Raw genomic sequence first — 25,058 nt, 5'->3', positions numbered from 1 at the left:
AAACAGCAAAGCTGCTGTATTCATTCTGCACCGACCTACCAAGCTGAGATCGGGGAGGACCCCAGAGGTCATGCTGGAGGAGTCTAGCTGAGGAAAGGCCATTCTCTTGTGAATCTATCCAGGGTGCTTCATCTGGTCAGATGGATTCTCAGATTGTTTTAGATACCAATGTAATTTTGTATGATTTTATATTGAAATCTAGCCTCATGGGAACATCAGTTTTGATGACGTTAGATTGAACACAAGAGGAAAAAGACCCCACTATCAGAGCAGTCGACCAGTTGAAGGATCATCATATTTGTCCCCAGACAAGAGATGACTCAGTGAAATCGCGGCAATAACAACATTTTCCAAATGGGAAAAACACATTTGCTATCCTCTGAAGTGATGCAAGGCTTTGGCTACACAGAAAGGAATGTAGTGATCGCCTTCAACAGAATCATCAAGGTGCTAAAACGAGTATGTCTTATTGTCTATGAGGGTCACATCAAGGCTCAGTTTAACTATATCTTTGAGTCAATCAGTGCAAAAGTCTAAATGGAGCGAACAATTGAGTTTAACCATATCACTTTATTTGTTACCTTTCACATTGTATTTGTCAGTGTCAGTGTCCATTGGCTTCAAAGTCATTGGGTTGGATCAACTTTTTTTTCACATGCTCTTCCAGGTGTGTGTGTGGGGGCGTCGGGGGGTGGGGGGTGGGTGCATCTGTGCCTGTGTGAGTCAGATAATTGCACGGCAAGTGTAGTTCCACCCATTTTCTCTGCTATACAGAGAACCATTGATTTAATTCCAAGGCTATCTAGTACTCGCTTCTTTCTTCTCAATGCCAATAATAAGTAGATCCACTGCTTTTTTCTATTTTATATCATAAAAAAAAAAAAAAAGACAATCTGAGACTTACCTTCCATTCTAGCTTTTTATTTATGATTACTGATACTTTGCTCTGTAGAACTATTGATGACACTGAGTGAAAAAGATTTTCAAATTTAGCCCCACATTGTGACGTTTAGTTTGAAATTCTAATTCTGGAGTTGCGTAGTTCACGATATGTATGACTCATTCGAGACGTAAATGATTAATAATGAAGTGATTAAACCACCAACCTTTTCACTTGGGTTGCTAAATGCTGATTAAGTACAATTGAATATGTTCAAGCAGCTTTTTAGCTCTAGCTTTTATTACAAGCAGTCTCTTTTGGCAATTAAAAAAATGGGTTAGAAAATCTCCGCTCTTTAATTTTTATGATAAAATGGACAAAATAGATGTTTTCCAGTTTTGATGTTAGAGACAAGAATTAAACTTGTGTTTGGCGCTTCTGCTTCACAGTTACAGTGTATCATAAAAGTGGGTTCACCCCTCGCATTTCTGCAGATATTTAAGCATATCTTTTCATGGGACAACACTGTTAAAATGACACTTTGACACAATGAAAAGTAGTCTGTGTGCAGCTTATATAATAAAGCTCATTTATTTTCCCCTCAAAAAACTCAAAATATAGCCATTAAGATCTAAACCCTTAGAAACAAAAGTGAGTACAGTCCTTAGAAACTACATCCCTAAATGTCCAAACTGAGTACTGCTTGTCAATTTCCCTCCATAATGCCATGTTACTCGTTAGTGTTTCTAGGTCCAGGTGTGCCTAGGGAGCAAGTGTGTTCAAATTTGTAGTGCAGCTCTCTCACTCTCTCATACTGGTCACTGAAAGTTCCAACATTGCACAACATGGCAAATAAGTCTCTGAGGATCTTAAAAAATGTATTGTTGCGCTACATGAAGATGGCCAAAGCTAGAAGATTGCCAGCACCCTGAAACTCAGCTGCAGCACAGTGGCTAAGATCATCCAGCATTTTAAAAGAGCAAAGTCCACTGAGAACAGGTCTCGGGTTGGCCGTCCAAAGAAGCTGATCACAAGTGCTGAGCGTCACATCCAAATGCTTTCTTTGAAAGATCGTTGCAGGAGTGCTGTCAGCATTGCTGCAGAGATTGAAGAGGTGGGGAGTCAGCCTGTTAGTGCTCAAACCATACGCCACACTCTACATCAAATTGGTGGGCATGGCTGTCACCCCTGGAGGAAGCTTCTTCTGAAGACTGTACACAAGAAAGCCATCAAACAGTTTGCTGAAGACCGGTCATCAAAGCACATGGATTACTGGAACCATGTCCTATGGTCTGATGAGACGAAGATTCATTTGTTTGGTTCCGATGGTCTCAAGCATGTGTGGCGACGACCAGGTGAAGAGTACAAAGATAAGTGTGTCATGCCGACAGTCAAGCATGGTGGTGGGAAGGTCATGGTCTGGGGCTATATGAGTGCTGCAGGTTTTGGAGAGTTACATTCCATTGAGGTAAACATGAACTCCAACATGTACTGTGAAATACTGCAGCAGAGCATGATCCCCTCCCTCCAGAAACTGGGTCGCAGGGCAGTGTTCCAGCATGACAATCACCCCAAACACACCTCCAAGATGATCACTGCTTTACTGAAGAGGCTGAGGGTAAAGGTGATGGGCTGGCCAAGCATGTCTCCAGACTTTAACCCTATAGAACATCTATGGGGGATCCTCAAGCGGAAGGTGGAGGTGTGCAAAGTCGCAAATATCCGGCAGCTCCGCAAAGTCGTCACGGAGGAGTGGAAAAGCATTCCAGTGGCAATCTGCGAAGCTCTGGTCAACTCCATGCCCAGGAGAGTTAAGGCAGTTCTGGATAATAGTGGTAGCCACACAAAATATTGACAGTTGACATGTTGTATGTTAATATTGACAACTTTCACAAAGGGGTGTGCTCACATTTGTTGCCAGGGGTTAAGATATTAATGGCTATATTTTGAGTTATTTTTAGGGGAAAATAAATTAACTCTTTTATATAAACTGCACACAGACTACTTTTCATTGTGTCAAAGTGTCATTTTGTCAGTGACGTCCCATGAAAAGATATACTCAAATATCTGCAGAAATGTGAGGGGTGTACTCACTTTTGTGATAGACTGTATGAGATTTTGACGTGTGGGCTTTGTAAGTTCTCCCCATGCTTATGCTTTTCTCAAGAACTCTGATTTCCCAGATTACCCTGATTTCTTCCACATCCTCTGCACAAAATGCATTCTAAATGAATAGACAAAGTGACTTGGCATTTGTCAAGTGTCGCCCCAGTTAGTCAATGGCATGATTTTTTGGGGCACAGTTTTTACGGTTCGCTTAATTAATAACATGTGAGCATTAATGCTTCCTGGCCTGTAAATGCATTGCTTGCTGGCCTCAAATCCTGAGTTTACCCTGCCTGAGTGTAAAAAGGAAGGCATATACTCTATTTGGATGTTTAATTGTCATAGTGGACTGTAGAGATGTGACAATTTGAGGAAAGAACTGGGTTAAGTATAAACTTCATTTGTTTTACATACTCAAATGAAATAGTCCTTCATTTTTTTTGTATTTTGTTTACTATTTTTGAGACATATAGCTGTTCACTTCATAGCTGTTATTCTCCTGGATTCGTCAGTCATGTGTCAAACATAAAAGGAGGTTTCCCTGTGTCTGAAATGTGAGCCTCAGGCACTCAGAGATGGTTGATGATTTTGCAGCTGAGGGGTTTCCTGTTTGCAGGGGTGTATGACAAGGGAATGGAACAACTTAAAAAAATAATTAAAAAAAACATGTCTGCATTTGGCAGCTGCTCATTGAAACTATGACACCCCCCCTCAAAAATCCCAGACTATCACCATGGCAACCCTGTAAGGTAAACAGCGTTGTTTCTACGTGCACACTGGCATTTGTTTTTAATCATTTGGCTGATTTTCCCACTGCTGATGTAATTTTTGTGGTAAATGTCAACATGTTTAGCAAATTTGTATTGATTGGAACTAATGTGTGACCGCACTGATTCCCACAAGTGCTGAATTAAATAAGCAAATTAAAAGTTTGTGTTGTCGTTTCAAATCAATATGTTGAATAGCAGATCTGAAGTAAAATCAATGCGTCTTTCTTGCTTTCGGTTATAAGTCCACTAACGGACATTTGTATTGCTCCAACATGTGCATCTGTGTGGGTGATACGATGTGAAAAGAATCCATGACGATGATAATGAAAGCTATCAAAGCAGATCATTAATCCAGCCTTAATAGCTCCAATATGTCCCAAGGATCATTAGTATACTAAACTGAACTCTGTGAGTGTGGGCGTGTCTCTGTGTGTGAGAAATATGGGACATAAAAGGTGTATATTTTCACAAAGGTATTCCGTCTGACAAAAAGTCGTAACTGGAGAAGGGTAGATTAATGTTTGTGTGAGAAAATGTTCACGTCTGTCTTGAAAAAAGTGTATAGAATGTTCATACATCTTCTGTACCACTTACCTTCATAAAGGTCGCAAAGGTACTAGAGCCCACCCCAGCTAACTATAGGAAGGACGTAGAGTACATCCTGAAATGTTTGCCAGTCATTGGCAGGGAAGAGGACAAACAACCTCTCACACTCCCAATCATACCTATGGAGAATATAATGTTCAATTGGCCTACCATGCAAGTTTTGGGGATGTGGAAAGAAGCCGGAGGACCTGTAGTTAAAATCCACGTAGGCGCAGAAAGAACATTCAAATTACACATAAGGCAAGAGCCCAAGATTGAACCCTTTATCTCAGAACTGTGAGGTAGACAGGCTAACCACTCACCAACCATGCCACTTGATGTATCGAATGTTTACATATTTGCTAAGCACAAAACTTATTGTAATTCATCAGTGGTAGGCTGTCACATTAGGGAAAGCAGCGTGTTGTCATTCCAAAGAACTGCCAGCAGTCAGATGTTTCAGTTCATGTTTTTCCAAACATCTGCTGTGTTAGTTCGAATACCTTGTTAATAATGCATTGCATAAATTCTGCCCCTCTCCTCTTTCTGTTGTAATGAAAACACAAATCTGGGCATTTCCCAGTTTTTATTCCATCATACTGTTCAAAGTACATTGTCACTGCAGCAGATACTGTATAGTACAGTTGTAACATTTACTGTGTTTGTTTAAGAATTGCAATTGTAAAGAACACAATCGTACAGCACTTATAATTTACGAGTACCTTTATTGATGTAGTTCTTTATAATACAAACTGTGTGGTATTGAGGTCTGTTGGAATACCTTAACACACAATATGACTTGGTCAATGTATGTGATACTCTTGATGAAAGGGTCGCATTTCCATGATATGCAGTACGAGTCAATCAACAAATCAGACAGTCAATGACAAAATTTTGACACTGCTGTGACAGTGAAGATCATCATGTTGTACAGTGGCAATGACAGGGTACAATTACCAATTTTCAAAAGTCGCCGTCTGTTCAAATAAACAGTTGTGAATGAGATTGGCGTGGAAAGGAGGGTTTATTTGACAAATCATTAAATAAGCAGTAGGGTGTTAAGTAGGATTCACAGATGAATTTTTATGTCATATTTCTTTCGGATCCCATTCTTACTTTGGTGTTTTAAGTACATTCGATAGCCTATAGTTTTTAAATTTGGCTTTAGTAGTTGATTTAAATCTGGACTAATTTTACCATTCTTTTTTGTTGTTCTTCTTAACATAAAACATAAGTATATAAGTTCTACCTAAGTGCAATACTTTAGCGACCTCTGCTTTTTATACTTTTGCCACACCACTTAATAATCACTCAGGATAACTGTTTATAAAATTGAACAAATAAAATTGAATAAACTTTGCTGACTAATGAGATGCTGGAAAATCAAAGATCAAATTCTGACATACCCATCGTTAAAAGTATCCAAGTTCAATGTTGGAGCAACAAGCATTTGCTTATTTATTTATTTGGAGGGGGCGTGCGTAAGTAAGTAAGTTAACAAAACAGCATCTATCCACCTTAAGCACAGAAGAAATCCATGTTCTGCAATGACAAAGAGGATTAATGCAGCCCAAGTGGAATATAGAAATACAAACAACATGCACATGTTAATTTTACACACTGCTGTCGGAATCTGGCGCGTGTCCTCCCTAAACGTGTGTGTCTCCTTCACTAAAGGCGCAGGAAAGTATCCAATGATGCCCATCTGGTCCACATAGCGGTCACTGTACACCTACCAATGAACAGACAAGCAGTATCTCTCTAAAATGTAAATCACAGTGTTATTTCCTCCACAAAGGGGTTCATTTTTGGACATACACTGCCGGACCAGAAGACACCACCGCCCTCCTCTGGTACCAGTTTAGAATACACGTAAACCTTCTGACCCTTCTTGATATTGATGAATCTGCAGTCTGGAGCAATGAAGTCGTCCAAGGCCGTGGCCATGGAGAGAGCATCTGCCAAAGAAAAATCACAAAGGACTGTGACTTTAAAATTAGAAGAACGTGTCAGATTAAACACATACTTACACGAGCACTCCACATCACCACAAATCTTCTTGTCTGCTAGTTTTTCCACAGGGACAGCCTCTGAGATGTGGTGCAGCATTCCCACACAGAGAATTAGCGCAAGCATTTTGAAAAAAATAATGTACAAATGCACAAATTCATTTGGAGAAATCTGAGAAGAAACTTCTCGAAGCCAGGGGAGAAATGGGCCGTGCCCCGCCATCACAGCCACTCTGGCCAATCATGTTTGATTTTCAGAAATGTCACACTCTGGACCCAGTTACAGCCTGAGTAGAGGTCAGTTATGTATACTCACACTTCAAAATAAGTGGAAAAGGGTGGATTACAATTGTACAATGAGTAAAAGTGCAACTATTATATTTAAACCCACGTAAAGAGATACAAAATGGAATCCATCCAACCATTTCCTATAATGCTTGTCCTCATTTGAGTTGCAGGCTAACTGGTGCCTCTGTCCCAACTGACTTTGTGTGGAAGTATACGTTAGACTGGTCACCATGACATATACAGTGGACAAACAAGCATTCACATCCACATCTTGGTACAATAAGGAGTCTTCAATGACTCTACTTTTTTAAGTGTAGGAGAAACATGCAAGCACAAGGAGGGCATCCAACCTCAGTAAAAGAAGGCTGAATCTCAGTTTTGAACATGCAACTTCAAAACTGAGGCGCATGTGCTACCATAGGAAGCACAGGACACTTCTTCCCTATCTTTACATTACACATGGAGGAGGTCCACACTTCTACCTTAATCTTAGTAGCATTGTCATACCACAGAAGAGAGACAAACACAAGTATTGTTACACACCCACCCATCAACTATTTGACCTCTGGCAAGCACAGCAGGTTCATCAGGACCAAAACAAGACTCACAACCATATTTTTCCCATATGCCATTGCTGCATTGAACTCACAATAACACACTCATTCTGCATTGTTGCTACTTTGAAGAGTTGTGTTACTTCATAATAATGCACTGCTTATGTTGGTTGAAATAAATGTTTTTAAAAATTGAGGAAAAAAAGTAACCAGTACTAATATAATTAATTACTTTCCTCAGAGAGTAATAAAGTAATGCATGGCATCACAGTTTGCAAAACAACAGGAATGTGGGTTTAATGTGTAACAAATTGCTAAAAAAAAAAAAAAAAAAAAAAAAAAAAAAAAAAAAAAGGAAATAACCCCTGCACCCCCACAACCTTCATACACATAAGGCGTACAGAAGATGAATGAATGAATGACAATAACAAAAGATTCACATTTAATATTTGGGATATATTTCATTTCAAATATTTAGCCACAACCTCTAAAGATAACCACTTAACTTTAAGTAGGCCTACACTGTATTACAATTTCTTGCCTAAATTTATTTGCAGTGTTAATTTTCAAACTGTGGCTTATAAAAACATATAAAACGTCTGCCATTTTTCCTCAACATTTTGGACAACTACACTGCAACTGCTTTAAATAGTGACCATTAAAGTGGTTACCACTACTCCTCTAAAATACCCAGAGGTGTCGCGTCCCATTAGGCAAACCAGGCAATTGCCTAGGGGCCCCCATGACGGCCAACAGATTTAGCAAACGCAGCTTTACTGCACTGCTGCAGCGACAAGTGCGACAGTGCCAGTGAAAGCCTTGTGTCTGAGTTCCTGAAGGGGCCACTTCACTCGCTCTACACTCCAGCCCCCTCCCTCACATGACTCAGAGTGAGAGTGAGCGGCGATTTGGCTTTTTTTTTTTTTTTTTTTTGGTGTGTATCCAAAATGAAGAGCGACAAAAGAAAGAAAAAAAAAAGCAGAAGAGGACAAACGTAAGCAAGACAGCGGTGAGTGTACTGTGCTACTGTAGTTTTATGTCCTAATGTAGTAGAAGCCTGGCACTTTGAGTGTCCTAAAAAGCGCTCTATGAGACCGAGGCATTATTATACTTTTATTAAATATGCTATTGCTCCAAGTCCAACTGTCCCACTTACTTGCACACACTCAAAGGGCCCCATGTTGCTTGTTGCCTGGGACCCCCGGAGACCCTTGCTACTCCTCTGAAAATACCAGATATCGCAGTTGATGTATTTTTGATTTAAAAAAAAAAAAAAAGAAATATAAACCAACTAATACATATTATAGTGATTATAGTATTAAAGTATAGATATTAGATGAAACAACTTGTTAGGAACCATACTGACAATGTATAGTTCATTCAGTTTAGGGTGTAACAGAGCCCATATAACTACTGTAATAATGAATACAGCCACCATAATAATGCACATTTTTTGCACTTATTTTTAAAAACTTTCATCAGCATACAGGGCCAATTTTTGGTCTATTTGCTATTATATTTCTAATTGAATGCAGTTTAAAAATACAAATGCAGTAATTTAAGTGCACATTGGCCTTAATTTAATAATTCTGAGAGGGTGATTTCATACTTAAACACAAACTTTCGTCAGTCTTGGTGTTAAACGTCGACTTCCTCGTCGGCTGACGCAAAACTGTGTAAAGCGTTGGGTTATTTCAAGTGTCTTAAGCGACTACACCAAGGCACCTAGGTTGAGCGGTGCTTACTGGACTGAAAATACGATTTGAGAACGTTCCGCCTGCGCCCGCTGCCCTGGAATACAAAGCTAATCGCTTACCGTGATGTCACACAGTGTGACGTGTATCCTCGGAAAACTCAAAACCACCACCTCTACACCGTTGTTATTGTTGCTTATTTGGACTTTTAGGGTTACACTTATTCGGGGAGGGGGGATTATAAACTCCCGCTTGACCGAAAACAACCCCCCTTTCAGGTAGAAAGTGTCCCATTAGGGTAAGACAACTTCCCGGTGCTTTAAGAGGTCCCCCCCCCCGCCCCGGTCCGCTGTCTCCTTGCCAAGCAGCTTATGGATGCGCGGGTTTCTGAGTTGTTTGCCTTAGAAAATGGACACGACTGCGGCTGCTCTAGGACTGAAGTGAACCCGGGGAATGGTTACGGACAGAACCCCGCAACCAAAAGAAAGAAGAAAAGACCAATCGCGCGTCACTTTCGCAGTTTTAAACCGAGCCACAACACCACCACATATCTTCCTCCAGAGGTACGCTTGGTTTAAAAGCATATCTTGTTTATACATGTCACTTACAATGAAAATTTCCAACTTTCCTTCACTTTTACGTTTTAAGTTTGGTTTGTGTTAGACGCGTTTTGTCTTCTTTTGGTTCTCTAACCTAATGTATATATTTGAAGTACTGTATTAAATGGCAAGTAGCCACATTATCTTTGTACCCATATAGATGTCTGAGGTCTAAATTTAAATGTGTGAGGGTGCAGTTAGCATGCTATTGTAGCATCAGCTGTGTTTGTAAATATAGTTTACGCCCCCCCCCCCCCACACACACACACACACACCCATGTTGTACTTGCTAATATTACTGTCAAGTATTATATTTCCCCTCCTTGGCCGCATCATTTCTGTTTACTCTAGGCTGTGTAGTTATAGAGTCAAATTGGTTTCTCGTTAAGCAGCACGGATTAGTTATCGGTAGTATGCAAATGTAGTAAGTCGGTCGTGGCAAAGGAAACTTGAATGAATTCGACACATTTGTTTATTATATATTCACTAGTTCAGTGTTCAGCTAAGCATATCACTGGTCATAATGCTCATTCGGTCAAATGGCTTTCTACCGTGATCCTTTTTAACAAATCAAAGGTCTTTTGTTTGTGCCTGTCTGTGTCTAACGCTTTCTCTTTCATTTCCTAGGTAGAAGAAGGTAACATAGAGTATAAGGTAAGGACATTCTTATCAATCAATACCAGAACAAGAAATGCCATCACACAGAGTTAACTCTGTGATATGATACACCCATTTTCCTTGCCACCCAAAAAAAATGCAGGCTTTTGTTTATTGCCTGTTGTCTGTTGATCATTACAGCCACATTATGTTGAATTAATGTGTAAAGAAATGTAGCCTTTACTGTAAAATATTTAAATATATATATTAGGGAGGTCCCAATCCAATCACATGATTGGAAATCAGGCCGAACGTGCCATTTTTCAGAGGATCAGAATCAGGTCAAAAGGATCGGGTTTTTAATTTAAAAAAATATATTAATGTTAGTCTGCTTCATGCTCGTACAGCATCTCACTCTCTCTGCCTGCTGCTTTTCTTGGTCAGCAATGCCCTGGAGTTAGGTATTCAAAGTTAACTATGATTGACAGGGGTGTAGCTTTGATCTAGCCAGAGAAACTTAGAACTATACCATTAAAGGCCTAAATGTGTCAATCATCGTTTAGCTTGTACAAGGATTCAATGATTTTTTTTATTGTCTCATCAGTTCACTTTTACATGTTAATGGTGAGAAATTACAACTCAGGTCCCGTTTTAAAAGCTAATATAAATGCAAAGTAAACACTAGTGGGAGGATGCTGTTGAAGCTCATTGTGTAAGTGAGAGGCTGTGTGAGCGTCAAAGTGTAAGTGGATTTGAGTGGACTCACTCAATGAAGCATTTGTTAAAGACAAACATTTTTCTATGTTATTCTTGTTTAAAAATTCACAAAATGAAGGCGGCACGGTGGGATAGTTACATTTTTTAAACTTTTTCTTTCTTTTTTTTTCTTTTTTTTGAGAAAAATGTAAGGTAAAATATGTCACATCATCGCTACAGCAAGAGCTCGACATTCATGGTGGACTCGATGCTCCTGACAATGAAAACTGTGTCTTTACACAGTGAAATTACTCAACTGCTCAGAGGATATTGTTGTCTATTTGATGTAAGGCGTGTCCATCCAAGAGCAGGCTCTACCATCAAAGGCCCAAACGTGTCAATCATTTATTGGCTTGTTAAACACTAGCGGTAGTGTGCTGTCAAAACTCATTGTGTAAGTGAGAAACTGTTCTCAGCAGTGTGAGCGTCAAAGCGTAAGTGGATTTGAGTGCACTCACTCAATGAAGCATTTAATAAAGACCAAAAAATTTCTACGCTTGTTTAAAAATAATTCACTTATGAAGGCGGCACGGTGGGACAGTAACATGTTTGAAACTTTTTTGTTTTGAACGACACATTTTTTTCAGTAATGGATCGGGACTCTGTATCTGCAAATCCTCAAAATCAAATGACTCAGGTGCAAAAATATGTGATCGGGACATCCCTAATTTATATGTATGTGTGTGTTATATATAAATATATTTTATAATATATGTATGTATGTATGTATATTCTTGGACGTGTGAATGACTTTAAATCTTTAAGTGACCTGCAAATGACCGGTACCAGCCCAGCGTACACGCTGCTCTCACCTGAAGCCATCACGGATAAACTCAATTTATTTTTTGTCCATAATGAGGATACATGCTATATACAATGGGAAAAGTAAATGAGTGACTAGTACAAAAATATTCATGCTGTGACCTGAAAGCAGCCCATATATTGCTGAAAATGCACACTTTCATATCGATACGTCAAATGGCATTTTCTTAGACAAAATTTAGTTAAGAGACAAAACTGAGGCTCACAAAAAGATCAGTGAGAAGAACATTTGTAGGTTAACAATTTGTCAAGTCAGCTTCAGTTGTCTCAAATGTAGAAATCTGACACCTACAACGCGCATTAACAACACCAATGTTAGCATCGGTGTACTGTACAGTATATTATTTATTGAACCGTTATCTTTTCCCCTCCTGTCTAGCTGAAGCTGGTGGACCCTACACAAAGCCGTTTTGAGCACCTCGTAACACAAATGAAATGGCGGCTTCAGGAGGGTCGCGGCGAAGCTGTCTATCAGATTGGGGTTGAGGATAATGGTATGTTAGTGGGACTGTCAGAGCAGGACATGAAGGCGTCTCTCACCACCCTCCATAAGATGGCTGAGAAGTGAGCTTTGATGAGAACCCATCCACCAGTCCAAAGCATATACTTGTTAGCTATTTACCAACTAAAATGATTTTTGTTTAACAGAGTCGGTGCTGATATCACCATCCTTCGGCATGCACAGGTGGACTACGACTCTGATAAGCCTCTTACCATTGCTGAAGTCTTAATCCGTAAAGTGCCAGATGACCAGCAGGTTTGTTAGGTTTTTTTTTTTTTTTTTTTTTTTTGTTAATCGATGAATGACTTCTCATTTTGTTCTTTGCTTTAACTACAGTTCCTGGACCTGCGAGTCGCCGTACTCGGTAATGTGGACTCGGGCAAATCGACTCTGCTAGGTGTTTTGACTCAAGGTGAACTGGATAATGGACGGGGAAGAGCGAGACTCAACCTTTTCAGGCACCTTCATGAAATCCAGACTGGCCGAACGTCGAGCATCAGCTTTGAAATCCTTGGTTTCAACAGTAAAGGGGAGGTGAGTAAAACGATCAGCAAAAACAAGTAGTAATTAAAACCAAACGCTGGGTACGTTGAAGCAATCTTTCATTTGATCTATTCCTAGGTTGTGAACTACAGCGAGTCTCGGACAGCAGAGGAAATTTGCGAAAGCGCCTCAAAAATGATCACTTTCATAGATCTGGCAGGCCACCACAAATACTTGAAGACCACCATCTTTGGATTAACCAGCTACTGCCCTGATTTCGCCATGCTTGTTGTCGGAGCAAATACTGGCATCGGTGAGTTACCATTTTTCAAGTTGATGTATTCCTCAAACCAAGCACTATACATACAACGGGCATGAAAGTCCCTCACCTTTCGGCAAAATTCGGCGTTTTGAAGTCAAAAAGGGTAACCTACATGAATTGTGTAGATCCGAGGAGAACATTTTTAAGGGGGGGGGAGTTAATGTCGGACGCTTGGTATGCAAGCGGGAAAAGCGGCACAAAGCCAAAAAAGCGCACCAGAGTGCCCAAAACATTGACTTATTTCAACGAAACAAAGGAGGGTACACTGTTGTGTCCTGTCTCTTCAATGCCAAGCTTGGCTGCACGTCGGCCGTGAATGAACACCTAAAGCGCCCTGTCACCCAGTTGTAGTTTTGAAAGACGACAGGAGCTGGCAGATTGTAAGTCCATCTAACTAACTAACGACATGTTTTATTGAAGTTGCTAAGCCTGTCGCGAAATGCAATGAGTCCATTTATCGCACAGTAAATAAAAATGAGGGCGGTAATTTTCACGGCTGCGTTTTATCGCTGCGCGCATGTGCATATATTTGTGCGTGCGTGCTGATGGCACATGAGACTTCAGTTCCTTTAACAGATGTTTATTGGTCATCAACATGCCGCAGAGTTAAACTTCAGACATACAAAATAAGGAAACACATCGATATTAAACACCGTAAATGTTAGCATTGCTACATTGAGGCTAATGGGGAAAAAAGAGAACCTACTTTAGCCTGCTATAAAACATTGGCAGTCTTCTCCAAAACGCAAACTTGCGGTTAAAAGGTGACATTTTAAACATGAAAAATTGCTGGTTAACAGCATTTGCAAATGGAAAAAAAAAGATTACTGAGACCACATGCAATGACAAAAAGAGCTTTTTTTGCGGAGTGTAAAGTTTACAGTTAACGGTTTTGCGAACGTACTTCCGGTGAACATTTCAAAATAAAAGCACGTCATGTTCATCATACAAATAAGAATGTCTCGAGTTAATCCCACGTACTTCAGAATTCAGATTCTACACTAAGAATAGCTTTAAAATGACACCCTTTATGAAAAATCTGATTGGCAATGAATAATTATTATACTACTATTATATATTGTAGTATACTATAATATTAATGATAGATATTTTTTAAGAATTGTTTTGAATCATGTTGGAAAGGCGAAGTCAGTGTTTTGAATCTGTTTACATTCCATTATTTTGCACTAGTTATGCTATCAGCATTTGACCTCATTGTTTGTGATTTATTGTTGTTATTTATGTGTTTATTTGTACTTTAATAAAGAATTTAAGTGTTCCAAAATGTTTTTTGTGAATTAATAAGTGTCATCAAAAATTTCATTGCTAAATTATTAAAAAAACGGGGGGGGGGGGGGGGGGGGGGTTTAGATTAGTCGAATAATCGTAAAAATAGTCGGCTGACTAATCAGGAGAAAATTAGTCGTTTGGGACAGCCCTAGTTGTACAGTGTACCGGAACATATTTACATATTTCCTCCACACCCTTCTCACCTTATTAACCCTTGACCCATTTTCATGCCTGATACAATATTGTACATCCACACTCCTTGTGAGGATGTTTGTGTGCAGACTAAAGGTCAAATTACAAAAAAAAAGTCAAAACCATTTTGCTAAAAAGTGGGGGGATCGGAATGTCTCGATAGGAGGCTCCTCAAATGATACAAGTAATCCTGATATACAAGTTCTGAATTTAACTTTAGTTGTCTGAACACTGCAAGATTCGCAACTCCACTAAGTATCTCATCAGATACTTGAAGACTGAGTCTGCTTTTATATCGGTTTCAACTTCAACAAAGTGGGTGGCAAGCTACTACTTCTGCAGCAAATACCACAGTGAGTTTTTTCATGCACGTCAAAATTATGCTGTCAGAAGTGGGATTCAAACCCACAAGCTCCTGGAGACAGCAACCTAAACGCAGCAGCTGAGACCACTCAGCCATGATACAATACTGCTTCCAATAAGCACTGGGTGAGGGGTATTGTTTTTTGTCAGAATTAGTTGAGCGCTTTAAGCTGTTGACTGCCTGATGTCAATCCAAATACCGTACTTGCAGTTTTACAGACTCATGAATTAGAAATGCACCATTCTTTGTTGTAGGCTGTAGTGTACAGTTGTACAGTTTAACTCAATTTTTTCCTTTATCCTTGTCTGAACCTGTTCAGCTAACCAGCTGTGGTGCTACAAACATGACATCTGACCTTATGTAACAAACCAGACACTGTTGCCGGTCATGACCCTTTCTAAAAATATCATCATGGAGTCAGCTGTGATTCATGTGATATTACTGACACCTGCAGATTTATCAGCTGCTCATACTGGTGTACTCTGGGGTCGACTTGCACAGAAAAAACATGAATAAATTGAAACCTAGACCATGAATATATCGTTGGAGATGTTTTTATTTGTATGTCATTGACAAAAATAGAGTTCAGTGGTTGAATTAGGGGGAAGAATGTGGCCCACTTCCCCCCACTCATCACTAATGCAATCAACTTGAGGTATTACTTCATCAGTTGCAATTCACAACCTGAACTTGTGATGAAGTGGATTACTATCATGTCTGCCCCCTTTTATGACAAAACTAGCATCCGATGGCATATTAAATATGGAGTTACCTATTTGAAACATTACAGCACGGCAAAGTCCCTTCTGAGGTCGAAATATTTTTTTCTCTAATGTGCAAGCCTAGTTTGGCCGGTTACTTTGAAAATGCAAAGAAATAAATATGCTTATTTAAATGAAAAAAAGGGGATTTGCAATAAATTCAATACATTTTAGGGGTTTTCTATGAATCCTGAGCTATCATAAAAGGACTTGTCAGGTGAGGGTTTTTAAATCACACTTCCTGTGAAAATAACAGTTTATGCTGTGTTGGAGAATGCGCTGCCATTCTTTTGCATAAAACAGAGAAGCAACGAGAAACAGTAAACAGTATCACCACACACATTTCTAAAGACTAATGGATTCAGTAAGGAGAATAAGGTAATCTACATTGTTTAGTGCTCATATCATAACATGACCAAAAATCTTATAACCCTCAATCGGTAATAACTCTGTATTTAGTGGGTTATTTGTTTACCAATTTGACTTTATCACATGTGTAGTTGTACATGGTACCAAAAGAGAAGTGAGGCATTTGTTGTTATTTGTTTACCAATTTGACGTTGTCATATGTGTAATTGTGCATGGTACCAAAAAAGAAGTGAGGCATTTGTTAATCCTGAATCATTGTTGCTTTTGAATACGGACGCAGTGTCATAATGTCAAGATCTTTCAGAAATGGAATTTAACTTTTGAACCCAAATCTCCAGAGGAGACTGCAACCTGAACGCAGCAGCCTTAGACCGCTCACCATCCTGACATGAGAAGGATCTAGCTAATAAGTCATTCATGGAACTGTGAAAACAAAATCATGATCAGCATCAAAATTTGAATTGATGGAAATCAGTTGTGAAAAAATGTGTTAATAATAATAATAACAATACTGCATTAACAATTCAACTGGCTCAGCAATTAACTACTCAATTGATTAGAACACAAAACGTCAATTAACATAATCGTTTTAGAAATGTTGTTTGGTGAGGACAGTTATTTTCATTCAAATGTATAAAATGTTTCTGCAACAAAAATGTCAAAATTGCTCTGTATTTTTTATTGCTCTTGTTGAACTGTAACTGATTCTTTAAAAGTGTACATATCTCTGATCAAGGCCTTTGAAACTAAATCTTGGAATGCTTTGTCATGTTGGCAAATATTGTGTTGTTGTCAAAAGAATCGATACATATCAGCATGAAATTGGTGATTAATACCCCTTGTGGAAACAAGCCAATTTAGGAGGGTTGAAGGCTAGAAAGGTATTTGACCATAAACATCTGTACTATTGTTAACATCTTATTCAGAAAGGTGACACCAAAAAGGAAAAAGCTTGAGTGAGTGCATCAAAAAGTAATTTGCACATCACACAAACACTACAATCAGGCAAAGTGCCGAAGTCAACAAGCTGGAATTTTAAGGAAATTTATATCACACAGCCTTAAACACTGACCTCTCCTTTTAGTTGGCACGACGCGAGAGCACCTGGGCCTGGCCATGGCCCTGAAGGTGCCCATCTTCATCGTTATCAGCAAAGTGGACTTGTGCACGCGGGCCACTGTGGACCGAACGGTGCGGCAGCTGGAGCGACTCCTCAAGCAGCCGGGATGCAACAAGGTGCCCATGGTTGTGGCCAACACAGATGATGCTGTCGCCGCCGCGCAGCAGTTTGCCCAGTCGCCCAAGTGTGTACCGACCTCTGAAGTCAAACACAAGCATAAAATGAAATGCAATATAATATAGCTACTCACAACAATTCGGGGAACAGTATTTGTGAAATTTCAGGATGAGCCTAATTTTATTATGACATTTCAAAAATATAGATTCAGATGAAAGATTAATATCCCAAGCCATTGGTGAAGTGTATAATACTCTACCCTTTGATAAAACTGACAAGCCAAATGGAAGATAGTCAGTGGCGAGTTAAAATGAGAAGCAAATGTAGGAGTGTACGTCTTCAGTCAAGTGCTCCTTCTTGTCAAACAGATGGGCTCCAAAGCACCAGTTGCTAAAGATCTATTTCAAAGTGTTTTGCTCACAAAATGTTGGTCAATGCCAAAGTAGGCGAAGTACAGTATTGGCCCGAAAATAAGACGGTGTTTTTTGCATTGAAATAAGACTGAAAAAGTGGGGGTCGTCTTATATTTGAGGTCTAGACATTATACCCATTCACGACGCTAGATGGCGCCAGATATCATTGAAGCAATGTTCTGTCATGACAGATCTCATCTACTCTCAAGTTTAAACAGTTTGCATTATTTTATTGCAATGTTTTTCCTTACTCAGATTTGTTTCAAGACTACAGTTACAGTTAGACTTCACTTAGATGGTTAATGCAGTTATTGCAATTTTGTTGTTTTATCACAATAGATTGGTTTACTTACATTTAAAAAACCAGAAGCCATTCATTTACGAATGTGATTGCACTTAAGTTTACATATTTAAATGTTCAGATATTAAGATATGAGTGGCGCAAAATAACATGTTTTTTCTCTCAAATATATTGTTTAGGGCTGTCAAAATTATCGCGTTAACAGGCGGTAATTATTTTTTTAAATTAATCACGTTAAGATATTTGACACAATTAACGCACATGCCCCTCTCAAACAGACTAAAATGACAGTACAGTGTAATGTCCGCTTGTTACTTGTTTTTTGATGTTTGGCGCCCTCTGCTGGCGTTTGGGTCCAACTGATTTTATGGGTTAGTACCATGAGTGAGCATGGTAATTATTGACATCAACAATGGCGAGCCACTAGTTTATTTTTTGATTGAAAATTTTACAAATTTTAATAAAACGAAAGCATTAAGAGGGGTTTTAATATAAAATTTCTATAACTTCTACTAACATTTATCTTTTAAGAACTACAAGTCTTTCTATCGATGGATCGCTTTAACAGAATGTTAATAATGTTAATGCCATCTTGTTGATTTATTGTTATAATAAACAAATACAGTACTTATGTACCGTATGTTGAATGTATATTCCCGTCTTGTGTCTTTCCATTCCAACAACAATTTACTGAAAAACATGGCATATTTTATAGATGGTTTGAATTGCGATTAATTACGATTCATTAATTTTTAAGCTGTAATTAACTCGATTAAAAATTTTAATCGTTTGACAGCCCTAATATTGTTATCATTTGTTTCTGATGTATTGTAATTATTTTCTGTATAAAAATTAATTTTGTGTTCAAAAAGTTTTTTCAAACTTGAGTCTTGAAAAAGAGGGGGTCGTCTTATAATGAGGGCCGTCTTATATTCGGGCCAATACGATAGTTAAAACCGGTAACAGTGGGGGGAAAAGTTGTCTTAATAGGCGCAACAGTTTAGTTCATCCAGTTGACAACTGATCACCAGCTGAAACACGAATGTAGTTTTGCTCACATGGCTTCTCCCCCTGGCAGCATTACACCAGTCTTTACTGCATCCAGCGTGTCCGGAGAGAACCTGGACCTGCTTAAGGTCTTCTTCAACATCATTCCTCCGCTTAGCAACAGCAAGCAACAGGAAGAGCTCATGCAGCAGCTCACTGAGTTTCAGGTAAAGCCAGCCACACACCATCCAAAACCATCAAACACAGCTGAATAATGAAGTATTGTCGTGCAGTGCTTGCTGTATGTGGTCTAAAGTAAATGTACAGTGCCCTCCATAATTATTGGATTTATAATAATTATGTGTTTTTTAGCTTCTAATATTTTTTTTTCTAAATAATATGGGACCTTAATGGAAAAAAAGAGAAAAATCCAATCTTCAATACAAGTGCATTTTTGTCAGTGGGGGAAAAAAATCCCACATAAAGAAGTAATTATTTGACATCAAATAATGTGTGTCACAATTATTAGCACCCCTGGTCTTAATACTTTGTACAACCCCCTTTTGCCAACAAAACAGCACCTAATCTTCTCCTATAATGTTTCACAAGATGGGAAAAGACAAACAGGGATTTTCAGCCATTCCTCTTCGCAGAATCTCTCTAAATCATCCACCTAAAAAAAATCACCTCATACCCACTGTGAAGTATGGGGGTGGGTCAGTGATGCTGTGGGGCTTTTTCCCTTCCAAAGGCCCTGGGAACCTTGTTAGGGTGCATGGCATCATGAATGCTTTGAAATACCAGGACATTTTAAATCAAAATCTGTTGCCCTCTGCCCGAAAGCTGAAGATGAGTCGTCACTGGGTCTTTTAGCAAGACAATGACTCTAAACATATGGCCAAATCTACACAGAAATGGTTCACCAGACACAAAATCAAGCTCCTCCCATGGCCATCTCAGTCCCCAGACCTCAACCCCATTGAAAACCTGTGGGGTGAGCTGAAGAGGAGAGTACAGAGGAGAAGATCCAGGTCTCTGGATGATTTAGATTCTGCAAAGAGGAATGGCTGAAGATCCCTCTTTCTGTCTTTTCCCATCTTGTCAAACATTATAGAAGATTAGGTGCTGTTTTGTTGGCAAAAGGGGGTTGTACAAAGTATGAACACCAGGGGTGCTAATAATTGTGACACACATTACAGTGGTACCTCTACATACGAAGTTAATCCGTTCCAGGACCTTGTTTGTAAGTCGAAATGGTCGTATGTCGAGCAGGATTTTCCCATAGGAATACATTATAATTCCATTAATTCGTTCCACAGCCCAAAAACCTTCACTAAATCCTTAAAAAATACTGCTGGTACTATTACAAATGGCAATTACACATAGCAAAACAAATAAATTATAAATCAAAATCGGAATAATAATAATAATAATAATAATAATTCCTGTATTAATGTAACGAATCGGGTTCTAATGTGGCGGACGTTTTTTGCTGACCCTGAACGTACCGCGAGGCTCACGTGCCAGAGACAGACCGGTGAGCTTGAGTTTCACTTTCACTTTGAATGTTTTCTTGAGAACACCTCAATTGCGGCAGACAGAAGGTGTTTTTGTTTTGAATAAGTTGTGAAATAAATGATAAAAACGTGGCGAAGTTGGCGATTTCTCTGGAGATGTTACCACAAAAGGAATTGTCAGCTTAACTTATAAAGACTGGCGAACGATGGTCATAGGAGGACCGTGGAGATGTATTTTTGAGCCATTTCACGGATGCCCACCCTACGCTCATATTTTTCTGTCATTTGCATCTTCATTTAGAAGGTAAGCGTCAACTTTGTCCTTGTTTCACCACCTGTACCAACCTTTTCTGAAACCAGTGTTGATTTGTCACACAAGAAAATCCGCCGTGCATTCGTCTGCGGTGCTGCCATTGTCGTCGTATTTCGAGCATGTCGTTGGATGTAGAAACAAATGGCGAGTCAAATTTTACGTCGGATGTCGAAAAGTTTGTGTGTCGAAGCGATCGTATGTAGAGGTACCACTGTATTTGAATTCAAAATATTATTTCTTTATCTGGGATTTTTTCCCCCCACTGAATAAATGCACTTGTATTGAAGGTTGGATTTTTCTCTTTTTTTCCATTAAGGTCCCATATTATTTAGAAAGAAAAAAAATATTAGAAGCTAAAAAACACATAATTATTATAAATCCAATAATTATGGAGGGCACTGTATTTACTAGTTGAGCACCTGCAACTCAGGTGAATTGACTTTTCAGGTGAGTGCCAGTTAACACTTGCTTTATTGTCGAATGTTCTTCAGGTGGATGAGATCTACACGGTCCCAGAAGTGGGAACTGTGGTGGGTGGTACATTGTATAGGTTAGTTCACCAACAATGAGCACTAGACACATTAAAATTATTCTTCAAGCAAAAGTTCTATGTTGTTTTTGATGTAGTGGTATTTGCCGCGAGGGAGACAATCTGGTGGTTGGGCCCACAGAATTGGGCCGCTTCCATAAATTGACTGTTGGGAGCATCCAGCGGAACCGTTCTGCTTGCAGGGTGCTCCGAGCCGGACAGGCTGCCACTCTGGCGCTGGGCAACTTTGACCGCACGTTGCTGCGAAAGGTCCGCCTCCACAACTTCTCTACAAGAGTATACTTCCATTCAGCGTCAGCCGATGCAGTGCGTTTTCCTTCCACAGGGAATGGTGATGGTGAGTCCAGAGATGGACCCAACCATTTGCTGGATATTTGAGGCTGAGATTGTGCTGCTCTTCCACTCCAAAACCTTCCACAAGGGCTTCCAGGTGACCGTGCACATAGGCAACGTTAGACAGACCGCCACGGTGGAGGCTGTCTATGGCAAGGTGGGTGTCTAGACGCTGCTTTAACTTACTGAAATGCTTAAATGTGAGCCACTCTATCGAAACCAGAAGCTTCTTCACGGGGTGTGAGATATTGCGCCCTCTGAAGTCAGGGTGTATATTTTATCCCAATTTTGAGGCGGTGTGATTTATGAAAAAAAAAAAAAAAAACACCTCAGAATTTTTCGCTCTACAATTTGCATCATGAAGTTGTTTGAGCATGGTTTTGAAGCAAATCTATCACATGCATTGAGGAAAAAAAGCTAAAACGTGATGTCTGTAATTTCTTCCGAACGGCTTATCCTCACGAGGGTCGCGGCTGACTGTCATTTGTAAAATAAAAATTCCATCACAAATGAAAATAGTAATGTTGAAAAGCAAGCTTTTGTTGCCTAGAGTATGTTTTCAACTGTCCAACCAATAAAGACCATAGAAAGCAGTGGGAGCAGACGATCAAATAGGATGAAGGAGTTAATGTTGCCATTTGTAAGGGAGTACACTAGGCTGTATCTGTAGTTGTAATTTCCGAATAGTTCATGATAAAGACGTTAAAAAAAAGCAATCAAGGGCTCCCACACAGAACAAATTAACGGCACAAGTCTTACACAACAGTGATTATCAACGCCATTTGCAGAATCCCTATTTTGCAGACCCACATGTGGTACAAGGAACTAGGTGGTGGCAAATTGGAAGGCCACACCATCAGTGTGCCTTCTATTATGTACTTTTCCATTTGTTTATTTTAGGGATGTCCCGATCGCATACTTTTGCACCCGAGTCCGAGTAACCTGATTTTGAGAATCTGCCGATACAGAGTCCCGATCTGATACAATTTTTTGTTGTGTGTGTTTTTATTTGAACGAAATTCCAAACATGTTACAGCACTGTACTTTTTACAGTACGACTTCCACATTTTCCGGGAATGTTGCGAAGTATAAAACGTATACATCTTTTACTTTAAGTACTAAACTCAGCTGCACTGGACTTTTTGGTCGCACTGCTTAGCATGAAGGAGGGTGAGAAGCTGTACAAGCATGAAGCAGAAAAACAAATATATATTTTTAAATGAAAAACCCGATCCTTTTCACCCGATACCAATCCTCTGAAAAATGGCGCAATCGGCCCGATTTCCAATCACGTGATCGGATCGGGACATCCCTAGTTTATTCATTGAAATTTTGCAGACTTGTGAACCACTTTTCTCTTCGATGACAAATAAATAATTCTGTGTACCACAGGAAGAGCTGAGGACCGGGGAGAAGGCAGGCGTCCAGTTCAAATTCCTCAAACATCCCGAGTACCTGAAGATGGGGGCCAAGGTGCTCTTCAGGGAGGGCGTCACCAAGGGCGTTGGCCACATTACCAAGCTGCATCCCATCGCGCGCTATCGCCATGACCCGGAAAGCGACGAAGATGACGACGACGATGACGACGACTAGAAATTCAGCATGCTCACGTCCCTTAAAAACAAGTGCAGTTTTACTTTTTTTTTTATAATGGACAAGCTTCTACCAAAGGCCAGTCTACACTCTTTTCCTCACCTGTGTAACTTCAAGATGCTCGTGAAGCTAATAGAATATAGTCTGACTGACACACACACGTTCACCAGATCATCGTAAAATCAAATAACTTGTTCACACTTAGCGCTGAATGATTAATGTGGAGGAACAATGAGTTAGGTGGAAAAAACATAAGCAACGTGGAAACTGATAACAGCATAAGAAATCATATACTAGACATACACAGCTTCCAAAATATTATGATTTCAGTAAAATTTTATGTCCGTGAACTAAAAAAAACTTGGAGAGAACCCAACATTAACATTTCCATATGAGTGCTTTTAGGAGTTATAACTGGCACTGAACCTGAAACTCACCCCCAGGAGTGAATGGGGTCAAATTTACACCTCAGTTAAACCCTGGCACACACTTAGGGGTCAGTGTTAAAACATACGCAGCAGCAAACATTTTAACAGATGGCGTATACATCACTGATGTTACTGTGAAACATAAATGCATACGGCGACTTTTCTTGTCCTAGCTGACTGATCAGACTGAAGACTGTTGAGGGGGCGCATGTAGATCACAGTATGAGGACAAGGGTTGTAGTGAGGATATGGTAATAACATAAGAAGTAGCCCACTAAGACAGGCCTTGCAGTGATAATGAATGTTTTACTATCTAAGCCTCGCTTAGAAGAAAAAATTAAAACCATTGGTGACCTAAATATGAAGTTTGTTTGAATTCCAAGCCATGTTTTCAAGGTATTTGCTACAGGATCTTGAAGTTACTGATGTCACACACACATACATAAACAGTGCCTGATGGAAGTGCCTTCCAACATAACACGAGTCATTCATACTCTTAAAAAAATAAAAAACCTCAAAGTTGGTGCTACCAAATGCAAATATATGTATCAAAACATAAGACTTAAGTACTGCTCCAAACCAAGACTGCTGTGGGCCTTATAATAACTTTTTGACGGTCTTAACTTTGTAACCGCCGCACTGTCACATTCATTTCACACATTCACACCCCACTATCATTGTGTTGTTTGTAAAGTACATATTTCAGCTATCGTATCTGCTTTTACATTTTTTTCCTCAGGTGTTTTTCTAGTAGTTTTTACAATTTGCAATCAAACTTTTTCGAGCTTTCTGATTTGTTTATCACTGTTATGAATGAAAATATGTACAGATCCAATTGTTGTATTGTGTTTGTGAGTAAATCTTTATCCTGTTTAAATGTCACTTCTGGTGTTTTATTTTTAGAATGTATAATTTATTACAAGCCTCTTTGCCAAGAAATTGATAGAAAAAACAGCATTTTAATCATCCAAGGTTTGGGTGACTTACATGATGCAGAATTGGAGGGGGGGGGGCAGGACTGCACAACAGAAGACACAGCTTTTTATCCACTAGTCACTGTATGACCCAGTTCAGAAGGTAACGCTTCAATATAATATACACATTTCCAATCGCTTCTCCCCTTGAAATGTAAAAAAATAAAATAAAAATCTTTTGAAAACAAAGATTCAAACCACTAGCTCAGTGCGGCATAATAGTTAACACAATGTTTAAAATGCCTTTTACTTTTACAACAGTTCTTTGTAAAAGTTGTAAGTTGTTGTAATGATCTGGTAACAAGAAATAATTTGATGGCTTTCCTTGCCACGTTGCTCATTAGTAGCATCTGCTGGCGTGTTGTGGTACAACAACCAACTAAGATGATCCCACCTCTTCTAGCAAGGTTGGGTTGATAGTACAAGGGCCTCAATTTATGATAAAAAAAAATAGGGTGTAAGCTCGCAA

General features: G+C 39.4%; 2 protein-coding genes across 2 annotated transcripts; one reads left to right on the top strand and one right to left on the bottom strand.

Moving 5' to 3' along the window:
- Positions 1 to 5,081: 5,081 nt before the first annotated feature.
- LOC130923324 (otoraplin-like) lies at positions 5,082 to 6,528 on the bottom strand. Its single transcript, XM_057848956.1, has 4 exons — positions 6,372 to 6,528; positions 6,160 to 6,299; positions 5,963 to 6,073; positions 5,082 to 5,883 (listed from the first exon to the last, which is right to left on the bottom strand). The coding sequence occupies exons 1-4, from the start codon at positions 6,475 to 6,477 to the stop codon at positions 5,860 to 5,862; spliced, it is 381 nt and encodes a 126-aa protein (XP_057704939.1). The 5' UTR covers positions 6,478 to 6,528; the 3' UTR covers positions 5,082 to 5,859.
- Positions 6,529 to 9,009: 2,481 nt separating this feature from the next.
- On the top strand, positions 9,010 to 24,488 carry gtpbp2a (GTP binding protein 2a). The gene is made up of 12 exons (XM_057848106.1): positions 9,010 to 9,449; positions 10,113 to 10,139; positions 12,040 to 12,224; positions 12,309 to 12,417; positions 12,499 to 12,696; positions 12,784 to 12,958; positions 17,028 to 17,247; positions 18,973 to 19,108; positions 21,203 to 21,261; positions 21,339 to 21,510; positions 21,587 to 21,751; positions 22,987 to 24,488. The coding sequence occupies exons 1-12, from the start codon at positions 9,258 to 9,260 to the stop codon at positions 23,185 to 23,187; spliced, it is 1,839 nt and encodes a 612-aa protein (XP_057704089.1). The 5' UTR covers positions 9,010 to 9,257; the 3' UTR covers positions 23,188 to 24,488.
- Positions 24,489 to 25,058: the final 570 nt, after the last annotated feature.

The sequence above is a fragment of the Corythoichthys intestinalis genome, chromosome 10, assembly GCF_030265065.1.
Source record: "Corythoichthys intestinalis isolate RoL2023-P3 chromosome 10, ASM3026506v1, whole genome shotgun sequence".
Taxonomy (NCBI): Eukaryota; Metazoa; Chordata; class Actinopteri; order Syngnathiformes; family Syngnathidae; genus Corythoichthys; species Corythoichthys intestinalis.
Note: the sequence above shows the minus strand (reverse complement) of the source record. Positions and strands in the feature narration are given on the sequence as shown.

Bases quoted from the DNA above. Each gene is read 5' to 3' on its own strand.
- gtpbp2a (XM_057848106.1), top strand. From the start codon at position 9,258: ATGGATGCGCGGGTTTCTGAGTTGTTTGCCTTAGAAAATGGACACGAC. The intron at 21,262-21,338 runs GTTAGTTCACCA...TTTTTGATGTAG, and splicing joins GTGGGTGGTACATTGTATAG to TGGTATTTGCCGCGAGGGAG. The intron at 21,511-21,586 runs GTCCGCCTCCAC...TTCCTTCCACAG, and splicing joins ACCGCACGTTGCTGCGAAAG to GGAATGGTGATGGTGAGTCC.
- LOC130923324 (XM_057848956.1), bottom strand. From the start codon at position 6,477: ATGCTTGCGCTAATTCTCTGTGTGGGAATGCTGCACCACATCTCAGAG. The intron at 6,300-6,371 runs GTAAGTATGTGT...TTTCTTTGGCAG, and splicing joins TGGTGATGTGGAGTGCTCGT to ATGCTCTCTCCATGGCCACG. The intron at 6,074-6,159 runs GTATGTCCAAAA...GTTCATTGGTAG, and splicing joins GTGTCTTCTGGTCCGGCAGT to GTGTACAGTGACCGCTATGT.